At 39.7% G+C, this 23,198-nt stretch overlaps 1 protein-coding gene across 50 annotated transcripts in view; it reads right to left on the bottom strand.

Annotated features, from left to right (window-relative positions):
- ABI3BP (ABI family member 3 binding protein) overlaps positions 1-23,198 on the bottom strand; it is a 148,101-nt gene that overhangs the window by 2,668 nt on the left and 122,235 nt on the right. For 49 of the 50 annotated variants that reach the window (XM_083735976.1, XM_083735998.1, XM_083736005.1 and 46 more), the window contains 12 exons: positions 22,569-22,634; positions 21,727-21,801; positions 19,745-19,852; positions 16,516-16,626; positions 14,197-14,316; positions 12,490-12,558; positions 10,506-10,718; positions 9,548-9,656; positions 4,017-4,096; positions 3,121-3,150; positions 1,623-1,784; positions 277-399 (listed from right to left, as the gene is read on the bottom strand). In XM_083735976.1, the coding sequence (XP_083592102.1) occupies positions 277-399; positions 1,623-1,784; positions 3,121-3,150; positions 4,017-4,096; positions 9,548-9,656; positions 10,506-10,718; positions 12,490-12,558; positions 14,197-14,316; positions 16,516-16,626; positions 19,745-19,852; positions 21,727-21,801; positions 22,569-22,634 (1,266 nt within the window). The remainder of the gene's footprint in view (positions 1-276; positions 400-1,622; positions 1,785-3,120; positions 3,151-4,016; positions 4,097-9,547; positions 9,657-10,505; positions 10,719-12,489; positions 12,559-14,196; positions 14,317-16,515; positions 16,627-19,744; positions 19,853-21,726; positions 21,802-22,568; positions 22,635-23,198) is intronic. The other variant, XM_083736021.1, reaches the window with a different exon arrangement.

Genomic DNA, 23,198 nt, shown 5'->3' with positions numbered 1-23,198 from the left:
AATGATGCATTCCAGCCAGCCAAAAGCATTCAGGTAGGGCATAGAGCAAGGCCACTTGGAAGTGTGGCCTGAGGAGAAACTGAAGAGCTGACCAGAGAGGCCCGGAGGCATTTAGCCTCTGGGCCTGAAGTTCTCTAGCCCATAGGGCAAGACATGAGCATGAGCAAATTTTAGTTTGCAAATGTGTGTCCTAAACAAGCTTTTAGGAAGCCAGGTTTTGCTGTGGATCCATGTCAAGTGTCCAAAAAGTCAAGACACAAACCCTTTAGAACATACCATCTTTGGTAGGTAGTTGATCCGACTGAACATGTGGCCCTGTTTTTCCGTCTAAATACGAGTCCACAAATTGACAGTGATCTTCTCCATGCCCCCTCTGATCTCCTATGTCGTAAAATTTACCTGAAAACATGAAGATCGCCTTTAAACAATGAGTGAAATTCAAATGCCATTAAATAAAGATTAGAGGACCGTCCTAAAGAATTTGACAAGAAGTACCGTATTTTTTGCACCATAACACTCACCAAGGTTATCAGAAAGGGTCTTACAGAATAATGATGACTGACTCTAAGACAATTAAGCTCACAAGAAGTGTTGAGTACAATGCCAAGTGGGGGGAGAATGTGGGAATTTTCCAATGTTATCCTGATGACAGTGATGAGACTGAGGATAGTCAAAAGCAACCACAACAACCCACACCCACTGATGTAGGTTCTGATTCTGAGTCTGAATCAGAACCTACCTCAGTGGGTGTGGGTTGTTGTGGTTGCTTTTGACTATCCTCAGTCTCATCACTGTCATCAGGATAACATTGGAAAATTCCCACATTTTCCTCCTAAAATGTAAGGGGAAATGTCTGTGTGTGTTATGGAGGGAATGCCTGTGGGTGGCATGCCTACGGATTTTCCTCCTCTAAAAACTACGTGTGTGTTATGGTCGGGTGTGTGTTATAGAGCGAAAAATACGGTATATAAAACTGAGCAGTCCCTGACCAGTAGACCATGCCTACAGCCCTATAAACATGTTTGGCCAAATCCAATTTGCTGCTCTCCACCCCAAAAATCTAACCGACCCAATTGCAACTTACTTTACATAGCTTTGCACATTCACATCTCTGTGTGCTGGTCCTCATTTAGCTGGCCGTACATCTGTGGAAGCCTGTTCCATGGGCATATGGTCCACTACCTAGATCATTTGCCATCTCAAGAATGTACCCTGTCAACGACAATCTCTGCTAAGCTGGCAGCAGCCTTTTCAGGTGACTACAGATTCCATGCCCTTTAAAGTTGAAGGCAGGAATCTTTGTTCCACTTTACCATCAGTGAAGCACTGAATGAAGCAAATGGGGATGATCTAGCCTACGATGCTGTACATCACATTCAATCCTTAAAACAACACAGTGATGCAGTTGGTGCTGGGATGGCTTCTGGATTTTTTGATAGCACAGAGATGAGTCATTGCTAGCACTGACAGCCATAGTCAGTCACTGCCCAGCATTGCCACACAAAGCAGTTAAGGGAAGCTTTTTCTCCAGACAGCAGCATTGACAAAGTGCTCTGATGGCATGATGCCCCTGGTCAGCTCACAGCACCAACCACCCCATACTGCTGCCCTCAATTTCATACCTGTAAGTGAATCGCTGAGGTAAATTTTGTATCGGAGGGAGTTGCACAACTGTACACCAACAAACTTCTTGTACCAAGTCCTCTTGACGAACTGTTTCCCCTTGCATTCAGAATGGGAATCAGAATTGAATTTGATTTGAGTCCAGATGGCATCTTTTCCCACTGTAAGGGAACAACAAATAATCTATGTGCAAAAATATGTGCGTAGACATTGGAATGAAGTGAAAGAAAAGGACATATAGGAACATTTTTTTTTATTTTTACCCTGTCTTCCACTATAAAATGGCCTCAAGGCAGCTCACAATAGTAAAACAAAACAAAACAGTATAATAAACAAGAGTTGGAAGATAAACCAGCAGAACTAGCAGATAAAAAGGAAAGTAGGTTTAAATAGGAAATAAAAGGTTATGAAAAGGTCTCGTATTTACACCAATTTCTGATCAGAACTCAGGCACAAAAGCATAGTAACCAGTTAGACTGGAATAACAGCTCTAATTTGCTCAGTGGAATTGATGGGACACCAATTTGTACATTTCTTTGAAGTTTAGGTTTCGACCAATAAAAAGGTTTAATACGTTGTAGCAAGAGAAATATGGGATGTGTGAAAGGGTCTTTTTGGATGCAGCACTGAGATTGCAGAACTTGGTACCTAAGGAAGCCAGGCAGGTCCCTTCCTTATACCAATGTCTGGTAACTTCCCTACTGCATTTAAATTACGGTTTGTTCTGAGCTTTTCTAGTTTGTGTTTCTGCTGTTGCTATAGCCGGCACTATTCATTTTATTGCTTTGATTATATTATTGTTTCAACTGATGATCTAAGCTACATTGGAGGCCCCTTTTGGGACTGAAAAGTGGGGTAAAAATGGATTTTGTAACTAAAATAAATGCTGAGAAACACATTTTTTCAGGGGATGAACCACAGAAAGGAAAACTACCTTTTACACCATATTAAACATGAGTCTCCTAAATGAATTAAGAAACTTACCCGCCCCTCAACTGTATCAGATCCTTTCCTCCTAGTTAAAGACCTTATACGGAGCTTACAGTCCCCCACTATAAAGCTGATGGCAGCCAACATTTTTCAGAGAGCTGCAGAAGCTGATGGCAGATTTTCTATAGCAGTGGCTGGACACTGCTGCACGCTCTGTTAAATCACTTATTAAGTGAGAAACAGCCTATTCATTTCAGAGAGCTGTCTTTTAATTTAATGACAGGCCTGAGAAAATATGAGCTGTGCCTGGCTCATTTCTGCCCCTTGGTTCTGAGCCAGTGCAGCGCCACCTCCAATTGATTGAGCAGGCCTCAGGTAAACATTTAGACTGGCAGGAACTCTTTGCAAACAGCACAGGTCAAAAAAACCAACCCCCCCCCCCAAAACCCGTGAAATCATATGCAAAATGCCTTTCTCTTCCAAATCCACTCTGTCATACAGCAGTACATTATCTCACCTCAGAAAAATGCTCTCACCAGAGTATACTATAATGTATAAAGGACTTACTTGAAATTGGCTCCGTCACTCTTGGGTCCGCTAAGGAGAAAAAACAAGTGCTGGGTCAGACTGCAAAATAACTTCTAGCATTTCAGAAGTATGCTGGGGGGAAAGGGTTTACTTCTTCAGTTGACATGAATTGTAATCTGTACAACTGCAACGTGGTTTGAAATCAAGACAAAACACTTGTGAGCTTACGTTAAACTAATAAGCTGCTCATGACTACTTTGAAATACCAAAGACTGTGCTTTGAAGTACAGTGGTACCTCAGGTTAAGTACTTAATTCATTCCAGAGGTCCGTACTTAACCTGAAACTGTTCTTAACCTGAAGCACCACTTTAGCTAATGGGGCCTCCTGCTGCCGCTGCGCCGCTGCTGCACAATTTCTGTTCTCATCTTGAAGCAAAGTTCTTAACCTGAAGCACTATTTCTGGGTTAGCGGAGTCTGTAACCTGAAGTGTATGTAACCTGAAGCATATGTAACCCAAGGTACCACTGTACCTAAGACTGTGCTTTTAAAAGTGCTGTCTATCTGATGTTTTGGTCTATTTTAGGACCTTTTAAATGTGTCAGCGGGGTATATTTTTTGTTACTTTCTTATGTATTTTGTGTCTTTACATTGTAAACAATAACAAGGCTTTAAATGAGGTTATAGCAGTTTTGAGAGTAATTAGTTAATGGCATTTTAAACCAGGCAGGGAGTTGTATTTAAAAATAAAATAAAAATTAACATTATTTCCAGGTAGCAGATTAAAATGTCATTCTTGAGGAAGTTTGCGTAAATGCACAATTCCCATATGGCTTTCACTTTATCTGCTGATTTTTCCTACAGCAAGTAGATATTAAAATGTGTAAAGAGCTATAGAGGCTTGTAGCTAATTGGTACACTTATTGAAACTCTTACCTGATTCAGTTTTAAATGGCTTTGATTCGGTGCTCGGTCCTTCACCAAGGGGGTTGCTAGGTATCACAACAAATTCATAACTAGGAAGAAAATGGGAGGGGGGGGATACACCAAATTCTTTATTGCAAACATCAAGCACTGCATGGTAAAGTAATTGCATTGGTTTATCTAAAAGGACTGTTGTAAGTATTCCTGAGAATACAGTAGTACCTCAGGTTAAGAACTTAATTTGTTCTGGAGGACCGTTCTTAACCTGAAACTGTTCTTAACCTGAAGCACCACTTTAGCTAATGAGGCCTCCCACTGCCGCTGCATCGCAGGAGCATGATTTCTGTTCTCATCCTGAAGCAAAGTTCTTAACCCAAGGTACTATTTCTGGGTTAGCAGAGTCTGTAACCTGAAGCGTCTGTAACCTGAAGCGTATGTAACCCGAGGTACCACTGTACATGAAATGTTTTGACCACTATTATTTTGCTACATAGCTATAATTTCTACATTGAAAATTGCACAAATGCTGCACATATATAATCACATGGACCAAATGCATACATGCATATTTTGCCACATATACATGCTACTGGGACCCACAATCAGTAAGGCAATCATAGAATTGTAGAGTTGGAAGGGACTCCAAGATTCATCTAGTCCAATTCCTTGCAATGCAATCCTGCTGTATATGCATACACAAACAGCACAAAACACAAACACGCATTTGTTACTTGTGATTATTTGGAAACAGGATGAAAACACATTTCTGTATCCTAGTGACTTGTGCCTTAGAAACTCCTTTTGTACGAAGCCTCTCTGAATGTGTAAGTTTTCATGAAAACATTTAAGACATATGGGTCAGTGCATATGATCCTCTCTCTCCTCTTGAGGGGAATTCCTTACACAATGAACGCACCCTCAAAGCTTGTTCAAGTGGTTCTGTGACAGGCCTCAGGGCCACTTCAGGAGCTATAGTAGTTATCATGCACCTACTTCTATTTTGTAATGTAATTACATATTTTTTTACCACTAGAAAGCTGTGGAAACACAGGCATCAGGGACAATGACTGTGTAAAAAGTAGAAGTGTGCAGGTCCCAAATCAACATGTCAAAGATGCATAAAACAGTGCACTGTGTCCTCTACATGTTTACTATCTAGTGTTTTAATGCCAAGAAACAGCTTTTAGCTTCATTTCTTTTGTGTGGTCTACGCAGCTCTTTGGGGACGTGGGTGGCGCTGTGGTCTAAACCACAGAGCCTAGGGCTTGCCAATTAGAAAGTCGGCGGTTCAAATCCCCATGATGGGGTGAGCTGCCATTGCTCGGTCCCTGCTCCTGCCAACTTAGCAGTTCGAAAGCATGTCAAAGTGCAAGTAGATAAATAGGTACCACTCCGGCGGGAAAGTAAACGGCGTTTCCGTGTGCTGCTCTGGTTCGCCAGAAGCAGCTTAGTCATGCTGGCCACATGACCTGGAAGCTGTACGCCGGCTCCCTCGGCCAGTAAAGTGAGATGAGCACCACAACCCCAGAGTCATCCACAACTGGACCTAACGGTCAGGGGTCCCTTTACCTTTATGCAACTGCTGAGACAAGCACTGTATTGTATATTGTCTGAAGTCCTAAGAGAGATATGCAATCAGCACTCAAGTGCAAGCTAGATTACAAGGCCACGGAACCCCTAAACAGTGTATGCCAAATAGTTATTTGCCTTCAACTGTTGGAACAGGTTATGGACCAAAGAAGTCCACCACATCACATATAAGAAAAATGTTCTTGCACAGATTAAGTGAACATTATTTGTATTGCAGTAAAGACTTTTTCCATAGGAAATTGCTATCGCATATGGAATCTTGGCAAGCAGAAGGAATGGCACTATTTTCCAGATCTTGCAACAGTGTGGAAATGTATGTGCATAGAAAAGGAAAGGAAAGGGGAATAAAAAACCCTCTCAATATGCAGTTTTCAGTTGAGCTGCTGGCTTAAAATCTCAAGCAGAAAAGGTACATCTATCATGAAATCTCTTTATTTAGATTTATTGGCATATTCAGAAAGTTACTAGAAAATCTTTCTAACCACTTTGCTGAGCATGTACACTATTTTACCTACTAGTATTTAGATCTAGAGGAAGTTTGAACTTTATCCCTTCTTTCCATTGTTTCTGCTCACAGTACTGTGTTTTGAAAAAAATATGTAGAATCATAGAATTATAGAGTTGGAAGAGGCACTGATGATCATTTAGTCCAACCCTCTGAAATGCAGGAATCTTGCCCATGGCTGTCCCTGGGTGGGCTTGAACCACCAACCTTCAGGTTAATAGCCAGACACCCTGACCCATAGTGCTACTAGGGACAAAATGCTGTTGCAATTTTGACGTTTAATGAAGTGTTGAGTGCATTTGAGTGTCCTTAAAACAAAAAAAGATTCAAGGAAACAGGAAAAGTATGCGTGGCCTGTGTAAGTGAGATAACATTTCCCTAAAACCCATGGGTGTTGGTTGGACTTAAGAAAACAAGAACAGATTGTTGCAAACCTGGGGAAATGATAAGATAGTGTTATTATTGTTCATGCTCAGATTATATAGACAAATTGTGAATTGTTAGAGCATAAAGCTTTTAATCTATGGCCCAAAGCAAGAAACCTGTTTTCCGGTTCAGTGTCAAAGCAGTTCAGCTGAGTAGGCATTCAGCGAGACCAATTCCATTGATGTTCCCTTAATCTTTAGGCACACAGAACCGGCCATTTACCAGACAAGGGTAGCAGAGATGGATAATTTAATTGGATTGGAAGAGGGCAGATGTCCTCTTGTATTAAACAACCTTGAAATATTTTTCATATCTCAAGAAGGCACACATAAATTTCTTTAGAGACCCAATTCTAGCTAAGGTATGAAATGGAGATGGCATATGGAGAGATTCAAAACTATATACATCAACATATGGACAACCTGAGACTTTACGTTCAAAAACATAAGGAAAGTGATAATTGAAAGCTACATACTCCGGATAACTTTGCAGGAACAAGAGCAAAAGTTAAGCGTAAGCCCCATAATCTGAGTAAACTCAAATGTGAAAAGGGCAAGAAATTGTGGATTTCAGAATATGAAAAGGCATCTTTCTGAAGAATACATTGTGGGAGGAAGACAACCATGGAATAACCACTAGCAATGGCCAGTACGGTGGGACAGAGAGCAATAAATGGCTCTTACAGTGATCATGAAGACCTCTTGAACATACTGGTGGTGGAGTCTGGGTCAGCACTATGCAAGCATATCGTTGCTAACTGGAAAGGCATCCCCATCACCTCTGACATCATCAGATCACACTGGGTGCTGATGACTAGATACTAGCAGCTGTTTGCATAATGCAGCCCCCTTGCCTCCACAGCTGCTTTGGGATGCTAGTAGGTAAGAGCATGGACCCCTCCTTTACCTGACCTGTTTGCTCAGTGATGCTTGTGGCTGATTCAGTACCACCTGCCACACCTCTCAGTACATAATCACCTCACACAGGAAAGTGTATGTTTGACAACTCTACTACAAATAATGGGGCGGCATAGGCAATATGGATAAATCTCAGCCAATGGCTCCAGCTGGATAGCTGCTAAGCCTGTGAATCCACGGTAACACAATATGTCAACAAGGACTTTTTTCTATTTCATCCGGAGGAGAGTCTGCATGCTAGTTAAGCCAACATTATCCAAGCCGGATTTAACAGCATAGGTTCCATTCCAACACAGACCCAAACATGCTAAAGTCTGTGTTGGATTGTAGCCAAAGTATACAACCAGTCACGGCTTGCTATGGGTGCATAGTATTCAATGGTGGTCCAACTATTATTGTTAGTTGATCAACCATAACTTATTCTATGCAGAGTTTTTATTTATTGTTAGTGATTTGCTTTAAACTCCTCACATGAAAGCAACTGTTGAAAGATCAAGACATTTGAGTAGGAAGATTCATAATACACAAATGTTGTTTTGCTTGACGATCCAGCCAAATGCTATTCGCTCCAACAACATTTAATAATTTGAAGAATGCTGAGTGAACCAAATTATGGGGTAAAATGCTTTGTATTTTCCTAGCTGTTTGCATTTTGTCAAGTCTAAAGATGTTATTTTTCCCCACTCTGAAATGCTGCACATATTATTTTTGATAGCTCGCCAGGTTCAAAAGCCAAAACACTCCTCACCTATGGAAAACAAAATCAAAATAACCAATGAAAAGGACCGATTATCAGACATGAGTTACTATGAGAGAATGGAACACCTGCATCGGGTCTACAAAAAGCACATGGAATTTTCCAGCAATCCAGCTGTCCAACAAAATCAAAAGGCAAGAAAGTGTCAGCAAGTTTAAAAACTGTAACTGTGTTAAACAGGTAATGGACAGTATGAATATCCCTTAAAGCAACACTGTGGGGCAGAAGAATGAGCTCATGATGTCATGTCTCTACCCTTCTAGTTCCTACAAAGTTATGTTTTTAGCAGGGCGATCCTGTGTTTGCTTACTTGGAAGGAAATCTCATTGTGGTAATTTTGTTCAGTGTGCATAAAACTGCAATAAAGAGATAGGCAGGAAGCTTACAGGCAACCACTAGCCCTGTCACAACAGCCATCCAAGTTATTCCATTTAGTCTTTCTAGTGGATTTAGCCTTCATTTGCAGCGTTCACAATTCTGGCTACAGCACAAATTCTCAGATATGTTTAGGACAATAAATTCTTGCCCATAATGAACAAACAAGGCCTGGGACGCCGTTCTTGATATCCTCCTGACACGAGAAGATGCATCTATGTAGATAACCTTCAGTTGCACTAGATATGCCATTAGATGAGGGGGCAAGTAGGGATAAGCAAATCTGTGAATTTCAGTTTCCTTCAGATTCTCATTTTCCCAGTCTTGTTTCACATTTCCACATCAGTTTGCAAATCTTCTTCTTCAAAAGGTGTTGTGAAAATTCAGCAGCATTTTAGTGCAAATTTATTTCAATATACATATTTTTATGTGCAATTTTGCTTAAGCAATTTCCCTATATTATAATGCCTTTTTAATGCTGTTTTCATTGATGTATACTATTTTGTGCACACTTTATTCAAATATATGCATTTTGTTCACATTCCTTGGCAAAATTTTGAGCATTGCAAATTTTGAAAGATGGCTGTTTTACAGTGTGTGTATTGTTTCAGAAAGTGTGAATGAGGTAGGTTTGCCTTTAAGCATGAACTGAATCAAATTTTTCCCCATCCTTAGGTGTGACTATAGTAGCACCTCTCTAATGCATAAATCATATATGCAAACATGCACACTTGTCAGCTTGCTTGTACAACTGGCTGTTTGCATCTTATAAGATATAATGTTGAAATGCTAGACATCAACTATAAAACACATTCTCTCTCCCCTCCCCTCACTCTCAGAGGGGAATTCAGGAAGGAGAGTTACTGCAGAAGTCCAGAGTGGGACTTGGGGAGAGCACACCTTAAAAGAAGCAACTCCTGGGTGCTTAGAACCCCTTCATATATCACATGGTAGTATTTCCTAATTGTATTACCTCGTGTTAGGTTTCAGGTTTTCTACAGTAGAATGAGTTTGATTTGTCGTTATAATAGTCTTGTCCTTTCCTGCAGGGCTTCCATTTTCAGTCGATACAACTTTATATTCTGAAATGATGAAGAAGATTTGTGTTCTGTTATCCTGTCAATTTCATTTGTTTCCTTTAATCTCCTGGAGTGAATCAGAAACAGTAATAGAACAAAGCAAACAACATTCTGAATGTCAAACTGCCAGCCCAGAACAGGGAAATCAAATGAGAGCTTGTGTAGGAAACTCAGTGACTTGACCTTTGGGAGAAAGAGAGATGTGCGTTATCTGGTGTGACACATTCCCTCAAGCAAGAACTACAAATCCCAGAGTTCCTGCTGACACTTCCTATGCACAAGGAAGAGAACCTAAGCAGGGTTGGAATTCAAGTGGTGTCAGAACCATAATCTGAGACTAAGATTTTAGGGACAGTGCGGCAGATCTCCAGACTCCACCCCTCTTAACTCCTTTGTATGTTAATGGTGTCTTGATTAGTCTTTGTTGTTTCTGTTTATTTGAAAACTGAATACAAATTATCCCCAAAACTGAACAATCCTGACATTATATGCAAGGGATGGAAAGCACAATCTAAAGGGCATTAGTTGGTGTACCAGCCAGATGAGCAGGGTAATAATAAAGGGAGTGGATGGCGCTGTGGTCTAAACCACTGAGCCTCTTGGGCTCACCGATTGAAAGGTCAGGGTGAGCAATAATAATAATAATAATAATAATAATGATAATAATAATAATAATAATAATAATAATAATAATAATAATAATAATTACATAATATGACATATTCAGGGGCCTAAGTAACACCTCTAGTTTTTAGGACCAGGCAAGAATAGCTGTGGGGGAAAGTGCAGGCTTGTAAAGAAAGACTAACAATATTGTTCAGGCTCTAAACTTTAAGAGAACCAAAGTCTAACCTGTAACAGTTTCATTTGGTGGTTTTTCCCAATCCAGTACGACAAAGGTTGGGCAGCCTTCGACAGTTACCACAGTGAGGTTGGTAGGAGGCTTTCGTGGAGGGCTGGTAGCTACCTCTGTGCTGTCCCCCTCTTCCGTTGGAAAGTATTGGAGTGTGTCTGTGATGGAGCATGGCACATCTTCTGGCTTCTTTATATACAACACACCTTCACCTAGAAAAATAGCATCTGTGTTAAGGTGCTTAAAAAAAAACATCCAAGTAGCAAATGTGGTGGTAAAATTGTCAGAACTGCACTATTTCAGGTGGTAGGGCCCACAGTTGAATGCTTCTCCATAAGAAAACCCTGAAAGTAAGTTAGCATGTCAGATATCTCTCCTGATGTCGATTTTTAAGGTTCTTGGTTTTTTTTAATGTAGTCATATAAGTGATGATCAACTGCATGAAAAGTTAAGTAGAAGTCTGAGACTCTTGAAAGTTACTTACATGTAGGACAATATCAGGTGTGAGAGCTAGCTTAACAAACCCAGGCTAAACTCTAAGACAGGTGGGACTGGGAGGATATGGCTTTCCTAAGGCCACTTAGGAAATTCATGGAAGAGCAAGGCTTAAATTGGAGACTTTCTGGTTCATATTCATTCTGGTAACTACTTCAATACAATATAAACTCATAAGCTAAAGATATGTTAAATGATAAAGATAAAAGTCAGGAAACCAAGCCATATGAGGAACAGTTGAGGGAGCTGGATATGTTTAGTCTGGAGAAGAGACTACTGAGAGAGACAATATGATAGTAGATGACTACTGCAATTGACACAAGGTAATATCACCAAGGCAACTTTCTGTAAACAAACAATAAACGTCCTCTTTCCAAAATAAATTTTATCTTGAACGATTGCAAATGAAGTAATAAAGAATCCACTTGCGATATACTAGTGGTTCAGTGCTCCGAAGTTGTTCTGGTAATCTGACATTTCATCAGTAAAGAGCTTAGTCACTGAGCTTTGTAGTAAATAATATACAAGAGAAGACAGTATGTAAATGCTTTAAAGCAGGGGTATATCTGTCCCCACCTGCATGTTTCCATCAGGAGGAGCATAGAAAAAGGATGATGCTCTTCAGGTTTAATAAAGGGAAGCTCCGTGGATGGGCAGAATTGAATCACAGAGAAGCTGTAAGCTGCCCTGTCCCTTCTTCTTGTGTGTGCAAGTCAGAGAAGCAGGGCAGCTTGCAGAGCTGAGGCACAGGAAGGCTTCTTTCTGTGCCAAAGCTGTTAGCCTGGGCGGCTGAAGAGCCTCATAAAGCCCCGCTGTGCCTCTGGCTCATGAGAAGACCCTCTCCAAAGCCCACAGAGGATGTTCTCTTTGTTCTGGGGAGAGTCTTCTCAAGAGCCAGAGACGTGGTGTGGCAAGAGGTGCCGGAACTGAGTTCTGGCACGTTCTGACTGAAAAAAAGCCATGCCTGCAACCATGCATTGGTTGCAAATCTTAGATGATCATCCATCCCATGAGGGCAAGGCTTTGTTAAAGTAAATCCCCTGGTATGGGCTGCAATGCTATCTTTTGACATTGGGATGTCCCCCTGGCTTTCAGTACTGCTATGGTCAGCTGCTGGATAAATTTAATAATCTATGGGCTGTGAAAGTGTTCTGGAGAGGACTGTTATTATGATGACTATTTTATTATTAGGCTTTTCACTTTTCACTATTTTATTATTAGGCTTTTCACTATCTTTTATCATTAATGTTCTGCAATGTGTTTTATTGTTGTACACTGCCCTGGGATCTTTCGAGAAAGGGCGGTATACAAATTGAATAAGTCATTATCAAAAAGCTGCACACTGAACATCAGGAGCTGCAGGGATTAAGTTCGTTAGAGCGAGAATGATTAAAAGAGCTTTTAATTTGGGAACTTGGATGATGAGCAAAAATAATTAATATGGTTAAATATCATTTTAACAATCTCACATTACTATTTTAGACATACCTGTGAACCTTCGTTTGCCAGAAGCATCAGTATCTGATGTAGGCTGTGAATTGAACAAAGTTCTATTACCTAAGGAGAGGAAAACCACAACACAATTTTAATAAAAGCACTTCTTTGTAATGTTGAAATGGCACCTCATATTTCATCTCTCATTTTAACCTTCAATCCACTCCTTAGTGCATGTTTGGAATCATGTTCACTTTCTATTAGGAGTGAGCTGAATTTGGCTGTGATGGAAAATAAAAGCCTCTTTGCACTGCCAAAACAAAGATAATCATAAAATAAATGGCTGAGCTCATTATTGCTGTTGGAGTCACTTCATGCATAATATACAAAACCCTCTCTGAATTTCTAAAAAAGATTCTTTTATGTTTTGCTGATGCTCCAGTCCTTAGGGAGGCACATGGGTCTTGTACTTAGTACCACTTTTAAAAAGGTGGAAGGGAAACCTGAGCCAATTCCACTTTCCATAGCATGCCATGTTCTTTAATGCCCTGGAAGTTGAGTTGACCTCTGGGGCACCGTAGAGGAAAAGCATAGTTGCCACCAGGAACATATAAGGTTTCTTTTTTGCTTTGCTTTGTTTTAATGATGCAGGAGTGCAGATATCCACTGTAGGTTTCTTGTCATCTGATGAACCTTGGAGATCACAGCCCATCAGACGACACTTTTCTGAATGCTCCTTCAGTGTGCAGACTATAGTTTACAGCTATAATATTTCCAAAGAACTAAGCATAAACTAGCACACACTGTTGTGTCTACAGTACTGAGGTTTCCTCCATCTTACCTGCTCATTCTGCACTCTTTCAGCCATGTAGTAACTCTTGCTATCTGTAGTATTACTATGTGGGATTTGATAGGTTGGTGCAAGATGTGTGTGCTATAACTCCAATGCGTATATCATAGTCTCTGACATTTCTCCGATGAAAATAGGGACATCCCATTCCATAATGATGATTTTATTATTTATACCCCACACATCTGACTGGGTTGCCCCAGTAACTATGGGTAGCTTCCAACATATATATAAACATGATAAAACATTACACATTAAAAAAACTTTCCCTGTACAGGATTGCCTTCAGACAGCTTGGGAGTCGGATAAATCAAGGATGTCCCTGGAAAATAGGGACACTTGGAGGGTCTGATATATATTTGGAACAAAGTAACATTACTTGTACTGCTAAAACTGCTATTGCTGCTGCTGGAATATTAACCTATGATTTATGCTGTTAATTTGACATAATAAAATAGCCAGAGAAAACTGCCTCTCTCCATATGAACCTACCCAGATTCTGTGATCACAAGGTGGGGCCTTTCTCTTTGCGCCTCCTCCACAAAAGGTCTGGAGGGTGGCGACACAAGAACAGGGAAGTGGCTCTCTGCTTGTGAATGCTCTCCCCAGGGAGGATCAGCTGGCCCTTTCATTATACACCTTTAGGCGCCAAGCGAAAACATTCTTCTTCAACCAGGCCTTTGCCTGATTAACACCCTATACCTTTTAAAATGTGTTTGTGGTTAGGGGAGGGGGGGTCATTGTTTTGTTTTGTTCTTCTTTTTATCAGGTATTTTGTACACAAAATTTTATATATCTTGTATTTTTATGTTGTGATTACCCTGAGATCTACAGATGACGGGCTGTAAACAAATTTAATCCACAACAACAACAATAACAACAACCTACAAATGTAAACCTAAAATTCTTACTATAATCTGGAGATGATGATGCTGTAGGGGGTTTTTTATGTGACCTTGTTTTCCCATGAGCTGCTGGCCCTGTAGGCTTTGCTGTGGAAGATGAAGAGGCTCGTGGCATCAAGACATTTCCTATTGAAAAACAGAAACAAATCTAAATGTCCACTTAGAATTAAAGTAGCATTGATTCTAAAAAAAACCATTTCACAGCTCATTGAAGAAATTCAACTTTTTAAGTAATCTTCTTGCTTGATTCAAGAGATGTACAGGCAGATATGAATTCTTATGTCAGTTTCAAGTGATAAAATGATTTAGATATAAATTTACATTTTTATATTGCATATATATGCAACTTTCTGTGGTTTTTTTCTTGGTTCATTTGTGCCATACTTTATGTGTTGAAAGGGATAAATGGATAAACAACGGTAGACTGGATCAGGCTCAGCTGAGAGAGAGAAAGAGAGAGATCCAGACATGTATTAAAGTATATTCAAAGCACATTTCACCCCCAAAGAATCATGGGAACTGTAGTTTATTAAGGGTGCTAGAAATAGCAGCTTTGTGAGGGTGAAGCTCCAGTTTCCAGAACTTTGGGAAGAAAGACATGTGCTTAAATTATGAATCGAATAGGCTTTAAGTATATAGTGTGGGTCTGCCCACAGGCATAAATTGACATAAACACAGGCATAAATGCTGTCTATCCAGGATGAATAGCTTTCAGTGGAATGTTCATACTTAATGTGCATCTCCATTCACATTCTGGGAGAATGAGGAAAACAATTAAAATATCTTTTGTAAATCCCTAACTGGCTTCCTTTCTTCTCTTCAATCCAGACAAACTCCTTCCCTGACCATTCCTGCTATGTCTGTTCTCGTCCATTCCAATGCATCTCTGCCCATGGTCTTTTGCTTGGCTTCCTCTAAGGACAAAAGCCTTTCTCAGCTGCTGCCCCTCCTGCCTTGAATTGCCTTCCAGAACACCTGTGTGATGCCACCTCTCTAACATTCTTTGAATTTCCCCTCAGGACCCATCTTTTCCGTGAAGCTTTTGAAACAATGCCCTCATCTCCATAGCCTACTGCAACTAAATTTAAATTAAACTTAAGTAGAGGTTACTGAAATATATGCACTCTTCCCTCATTGAGGCTTGCCTTTATTTATTTTCCCACTTCTGTGCTGAATTATCAATGGAAAAAGATTAGTTATGATGAGAAATCTATTTTTTTCTCCCATTAAAAATGGGAGACAATTACAAACTGTTATTCCTGTCCTGTAATTCAGTGAGCATTGAAGAAATGTTGGCAGAATTTATCCAAACTAGAGAGACTTAATTCTTTTAGCAAATTCAAAGAAGGTTGCTTGTTATTTGTTATTACAAGTACTTTTCTGTATACTCAAAAGAACCGACATTCTGCTTAAAAAGCTGTTTGGCACTTTTCATTGTTGAAGATGGATGCGGGGATATATTAACAGTTATGCCCTGCCAGTAAACATTCAGAAGCTTGCAGCAGGTTTATTAACATGTCTGATTACTCCTTCCATTTTAAGTGATTAGTGATATCATGTCACATAGGGCACAAACAAAGCACTTTTACATAATGTCAGCAAGAAAAATGAGATAGTTTAAGGGACGCGGGTGGTGCTGTGGGTAAAACCTCAGGTGTGTGTATATCACAAACACATGGACAAAATTGATTATGTAAATCTTCTGACTTAATTGCTGCTGTTCCAGGAAAGAACCCAGATGCTTGTACTATAGTATGCAATGGAAAATCAACCTAGAAAACCAGCTCCTTTCCTTTCTTGGGATAACTGGGGCTTATAATCAAGACTGGGACTTTTAATTCCCAGGATAGCTGTAAAAACATTATCATAGTTCAAAATGAATGCAAAGGAATCCTTCTTGTCTGGATACCTCTGACACATTCTGTAATTGTAACTGATCCAACACTGAGAAAAACAGAGTTTGTTAGAAACAAATTGCAAAAGCCTCATGAGATGTAAGCAAGTGCTTGAGCATATGAAAAAAGCAAGATTTCTGGATTATGCCCATGGTCAAAAACATTTATTTGCCCAGGTATTTGGCTTGACTGAATTGTTGCTGTTGGAAATGAGCCCAGCCCTTGCTGGACTTGCTAATTTGTTGTTTGTTTCAACAACATTTTTAGAATTAATTTATAATGTAGTTTTATGCATGGTGTTTAATATATTGCACCCTGCCTTGAAACTGAATTTAGTGAAGAGTGGCCTAGAAGTGCCTTAAATAAAATAATGAATGAATGAATGAATGAATGAATGAATGTAGAACAACTGCCTCATGAGACAACATACCTGAACCTCCAGGTTTACCGGTCACCGTGTTTGGTGGCAAAGGTTTTCTTCGCATTGGTGTAGGCTTGGCAGGAGCTAAGGGAGGTCGCGGAGAGTCAGGTGGTGTAGCTACTGTATAACGTTACAAGACACCACTGTTAACGGAGGAACCGCACACCACGTAATCAGAAAGAGAAAAATGGCTAATAGCTACACTTCTCAAGCAAAATTTTAAGGCATGAGCTTCAGCGATAAGAACTGCAAAAGAACACAAAACACAAGACAGGGAATAGCTGAAAGGAGTTATTTTGAGCTTTTACATTTCTTGCATGAAAATATGCATGCTTCCAGCATCAGACCAAAACAACAGCACAGCAAGGCAGCTAAGCTAGTTCATAAAAATGTATGTCCCCTGTTCAGTTGAGAACCCTTCTTTCATGACCTTACATTGATAGAAAGCGGAATTAAGTGGCGTTGACAAGCCAGTTAGGTCAAGGTGAGCACAACACCCATTGATTTCTCGCAATAAGGCTATTGCCACTGATGCAAAAATATGGGATTTGGCCACTAATATAACACTGGTATCGGTCAAAGGAATAAAATAAGACATCCCTGATCTCTCCTAAAACTAGAGGGGGAAACATTAGAGCAGAACCCACAGCTCTTCCCACATCAGATGATGGCCCTAGTGGGAGAGCGGTGATCTTCAGAAATCCACTGTGAATTAATGAGAACCATAGAATTGTAGAGTTGGAAGGGATCGTGCCAAAAGCATTTGATCCAGCCATGTGTTGGCTGGTGAAGGGAGGAAGGCTCAACACACAGCTCTTAAAAAGTAAGTTGCCCATGCTAACGCAGGATATATTCCTAGGTTTGGAATGTAAGGGCTCTCTAGATACAATGCAGGTGGACTGTATAATATTGGCTGGATATACTCTGATTTCAGAACTATTATAATGGATACTACGAAAAGTCAGTTGATGGATAATTTAATTCCATTTGTGCTCCAGGTGCCTATCTGTTAAATGTTGCAATTGTTATTTTATTTAACTTGGTGTCAAGACTGCAGTAACCAGCCCTTTTATGTTCACGTAAATTAAAGCCTACTGTCCCTTACAGGGTTAAAAGCATTCTGTAGTTTATAATCTTATATTTTTAAAGCTTTTCTTTCCATGCATTCTTTCCAAGATTTACATAATTAATGCTAGATAGAATTCGAAGGGAGAAACTTTCAAAAACATCAGTATAACAAGCTCATGCATAGCTTCAGAGAGGTTGTAGTACGTGAATTGAAGGCCAGCAAACAGAGATGCCAAAGCAGCACTGAGCAGTATGGACTACTGTGATGAATGCAAATTATTATCATGTATACATTCTTTTCGACAGGAGCACACACATTCCCAAGATGATTATCAATCATTCCCTCTAAATAGAAAGTAATTTAAACTTCAGTTGTATGCACACTTACTGGAAAGCAAGTTCCATTGGGACTCGGTGGGGTTTGCTTTCAGGTTATCAAGTTTAAGACTGGGCAGTTAATTTATTAACTGAATTTTTCTACTCGTTAAAAGTGCCTTCAAAGCTAAAAACAGTGAGCAACATTCCATTTGTGGAATGGGGATTCCCTGCCTCCTCATTTCCTCTGCTGCTCCTGGCATCTCTTAGAACAGGCATAGGCAAACTCCGACCCTCCAGATGTTTTGAGACTACAATTCCCACCATCCCTGACCACTGGTCCTATTAGCCAGGGATGATGGGAGTTGTAGTTCCAAAACATCTGGAGGGCTGGAGTTTGCCTATGCCTGTCTTAGAAAGCAGCTCCTACGGACTGGACATGAACACATCTGTCAGTTCCAGTTGCTCTCATTCTCTCACTCTTCAGTTTTTCATCAGTTTGTGAAATTTAAAAAAAAAATAATTAAAAAGTTATCACTTTTGCAAGCAATTTCCCCTCATTTAATGTATTTCATGTCATTTTTGTTTGTGGAATGCTCTCTCCAGGGAGGTTTGTCTGGCACCTTCATTATATATCTTTAGGTGACAGGCAAAAACGTTGCCATTCAACCAGGCCTTTTAAATAAAATATAGCCTTTTAAATATGTTTGTGGGAGGGGTGGTTTTTGTTTTGTTGTTTTCACCTTGTATTTCAATCTTGTGAACAGCCCTGAGATCCTATAATGAAGAGCAGTACGTGAATCTAATGAATAAATAAATTAAATTAATGAAATACTGTATTTTTCCGTGTATAAGACTATATTTCCCCCCAATTTTTTAAAGTTTAAAATTGGAGGTTGTCTTATACAAGGAATGTTGCAATTAATTTTTATTTTTTTTATTTATTTATTATTTATTATTTATTATTTATTTATTTTTATTATTTTTTAATTTTGGGCTCAAAAAATAGGGGTCATCTTATACATGGGGGTGTCTTATACACGGAAAAATACGGTATTGTGTATCCATTTTTATGCAATTTCCCCAAATATACCAATTTTTATACAACTATGCTGGCTGTTTGGCCATAATAATAAACACTCATTCATTTTTGTACATATTATTTGGTTGCAGAACCACATCAGAAATTTCAGAAAAGTGCAAAATTCAAAGGATTGCAGTATTTTGATTTGCATATTATTTTGGAACCTGTGGAGGCAGGTTCACATTAAGATCCTAAACAAACCAAATTGTCTTCTCCAGCCCTACTGGGGATTGGAGGAACCTCTGACGAAACCTGGGCGGCAGGAGCAAGAAAAATGGCCAGGAACCCAAGATTGCCTTTTACACAAGCAAAAGTGCCCTCCATTTGCTTAAGTTCTCAAATAAATCCAAGCCAAAATGCATTTTTACATTGTTGGAAATGTATCATTTAAATATGCTTAATGCACAGTATAATGTGTAGGGTAACAGTGACACTTCAGGCTTTGAAGACAGAGACTTTTTATTAATTCATCCATGGAATAGTTACAACGTATTTCATTTCCTTGTCCTGTGCTCTCTTCATAGAGTGACTGGACAAAGTGTGTTTATGTCATTTTCTAGTATTGGGTCTCTAGTTTAAAATTTAGCAGGAATCTGTATGCACTTTGATTTGTACCCATTCCCTCCTGAAGGCTTCAGTGGGATAAAAAGGGTGATAATCCAATGCCCCCAACTTTAGGACCCAGATACTCTTCTCAGCTAATGAATGCCAAATGGGAAATTATTTCCAGTAAATGTTGCTGGACATAGTAATAGAAGATTATTTACTTACCAGGGTCTGGTTTTTTTCTTGCAACTGAGGAATGCACTGATGTGTTTGAACCCGTACCAGAGCTTGTACTAAGAAGCCTAGCAGCATCCTGGTCTATTAGTTTGTCGCCTGTGAAATAACATTAAAAATGCATATGTCATATTGCACATGTTCAAAGAAACATAAGGGATTTCCTCCAGACATCTGGTAAAATGCCCAAGGTCAGTGGATCTGGTAATAATCCAATGACCATACTACACATTCATTCCTGTAAATCCATAATTTTAATAATTCAAGAGGTGGGTGAAGGACTTTTAACAATTTCTACATTTGGCCTTCACTGTTAAACCCTCACATGAAAATCCAGATTATGGGAAATATTTAATTCATTTATAGACATTGTCCAGATGAAATATGGGGGGAGGGAATTCAAACACATGGCTTATCACTATTTTAATACCCTTTATAAATATTAGAGATTTCTTACAAAAACTGTATGGTCCTTACAAGAGTTGACTAAGGCCTTACTGTGTTTGAATAGCTGACTTCCTCCAAAGTCCATGAAAATAAAATTGTCATGTCTATTACACTTACGAATTTGTCTTCTCTTGGCCTACCACTTAATAACCACATTGCTTCTGAATGAGCCAATTCTTTGATGCCTCAACCAATATAAGCAGCCTCATGTGATTGCGTTTTTGATTTGTTGTTTGGAAAATGTTTTGTGGTGAAATACTCTTTGAATTGGCAAGGGTTATTACTGAATGGCAGCAGTACATAAAAAGTCTACATAAAGTCACTACCCAAATTGTTAAGCAGAAACAGTTACTACCTTTCAGAGATTGGAATAATTTACTGAACATAGTTTGAAAGAAACTGTAAAACTCAAATTTGACCTACATAACACAGATTATCTTTATTAGTTCACCATATAATGTGCAGAATCCAATGTTGTGCATGGAGTTTTCCACTTGCACAGCAGAACTTCTTCTTTCCTCCCCTCCCTACTTATCATCAGCCCTGCACATCCTCAGAATCTGCTCCTGACAGTCCTCCACTCAAGTAGATTTTGGGAGTGCACAGGGGACTGTAGTGGGAATCAGGATCAATACATTCCATCATCCAGTTCAATCCAAAACAATTCACTTGGAGATTATTGCTACGCCTCAATACATTCCATCATCCAGTTCAATCCAAAACAATTCACTTGGAGATTATTGCTACGCCTCCATAACCTAAGCACATTATTTCAAAATAATTTAAATCAAACTTTCTCTCAGGTATGTGTGTTTAGGATTCCAGCCAATACACTATCTTTTTAGCTGTATAAATATCATGCAAATATTAATTATATCATCTTTCTACCTTCCTTTTCAGCTGGTTTGTAGGCAGTTCAATACGAAAGCCTAGACAGGGCTACAAACAGAAATATGCAAAACACAATGGAATCCTAAGGATGTTTACTCTGAAGTAAATTCCATTGAATTAAGTGGAGTTTGGTCCCAGGTACGCGGGCGGCGCTGTGGGTTAAAACACAGAGCCTAGGGCTTGCCGATCAGAAGGTCGGCGGTTCGAATCCCTGTGATGGGGGGAGCTCCCATTGTTTGGTCCTTGCTCCTGTCAACCTAGCAGTTCAAAAGCACGTCAAAGTGCAAGTAGATAAGTAGGTACCGCTCCGGCGGGAAGATAAACGGCGTTTCTGTGCACTGCTCTGGTTCGCTAGAAGCGGCTTAGTCATGCTGGCCACATGACCCGGAAGCTGTACGCCGGCTCCCTCGGCCAATAAAGCGAGATGAGAGCCGCAACCCCAGAGTCGGTCACGACTGGGCCGAATGGTCAGGGGTCCCTTTACCTTTAAGTGTACATATAATTGAAGTGCTAAATGTCTTTCAAAAGAAATTAAATATGCAACTGATAAATAATTTGTTGCTCATCCTGGGCACAAACAATATTTATATTTAAACCTTAACAATAATAACCATTATAATGAAAACCTCTGTTACCTTTTGGTACTTTATCCCACGTCAAGCCTCCAGATGTTCTTGTTCTGCCAGGGGCTGGTGTTGTTTTACCAACAACTGAAAAGGAATTGCAAAGAAAAGTGAAATCAATAGAAGGTAATGATACATTTATTTCCACTGCCGACTATTTCTAGGCAGAGAAGGGAGCTGAGGTTATGGTTTTATGGCTGTTAGTTTCCCTGTTTTTGTAAAAATCTGAAAAAGTAAAAATAAAATTTATCAGGAAATATCAGAAAGGTAAATACTGATAATACATGTGTGTTCCTCCACCAACTTGGCTTCTCAAAAAAGTACTAACAATGCAGATACAGATAACTGCAAATACAAGTTTCTTTCCAGGGAATATTTTACTTGAAGAATCTGGACATTAAATCAATAATGATGTGTGGATTAAATTATGTATTTTCATATTGAATTAAATTATCATTGGAGACCCTCCAAAAATTGGACTAGAACTTTTTGTAAATGAGATCAGCCCCAATATCTGGACTATCTCAGAATATGCAGGTTAGAATTGCAAAACAATGCTTCAATCTTTTGTAGTGATTAGCATCTAAGCCAAGTCAAAGTAATAAAAGAAGCAATACTATCAATACAACAATTAAGAAAGTAAACAGCCTGAACTGGAATATTACTCTTTGGGAAAAGCTGCAAAAAGCTTTTTAGGAAATAAACTTTAACAAGTGATTCCCTCAAAACTTAGGAAACAAAATTGCTGGTATGTGCTGGGATCCCTGACGGCTTAGAGATTGGGCTATGAGTAACAATACTGATCTGTAAGCATTTGACTAACTTTTTTTAAAATTCAAAAAGCAATATATTACCAGGTCTGGTCTGTGACTTATCAGTCATCTTGGGTTTTGCAGTAGTGAAGTATACTTTATGAGGTGCTGTTAGAAGGAAAACAAAACTAGTTTAATTTCTAAGGATATGAAGTACAGTAAAGATAACATGCAGCGCAAGAGATGATCCAGGTACTGCAACTAAAGGCAAAATAGGAATCTGTTATGTTAAAAAAGTCTGGCATTATCTGTGATGGGATAATGAGCTGCTTGTGCGTAAAAGCTTGATCCCTCTGGGGTTTGGCTGGTCACCCAAACCTAGGCACTAACGGAGCCCCCAAAGCATGACTCCGTCAGTCGCTGGTAGGATCCGACAGTGGGCGTCTACGGAACTTACTCCAACATAAAAGCTGTTTGACGGACATACGCCTCCTGGACTCTCTGCGTGACAGCTTCCGGCGAGGGGTGGGGGTTGCTAAAGGGGGTCTTGTTACCTCCTCACTGTTCTCACTAGAAGTATCCCAGAGCCTCTCCCCCAATTCCCTTTCCGCTGGAACTCCTGCTCTCCCCCTACTGGTTCCTTCTTCTGCTGTAGAGTCTCTCCTATTCTCCTGGAGCCTCTCCACCACCTGTCCCTCCGATGGCAGTTCCCTGACATCCACCTCCCCCCCA

This window comes from Podarcis gaigeae, assembly GCF_964106915.1.
Source record: "Podarcis gaigeae genome assembly, chromosome: 4".
Taxonomy (NCBI): Eukaryota; Metazoa; Chordata; class Lepidosauria; order Squamata; family Lacertidae; genus Podarcis; species Podarcis gaigeae.
This window is presented reverse-complemented; position numbering and strand designations above follow the sequence as displayed.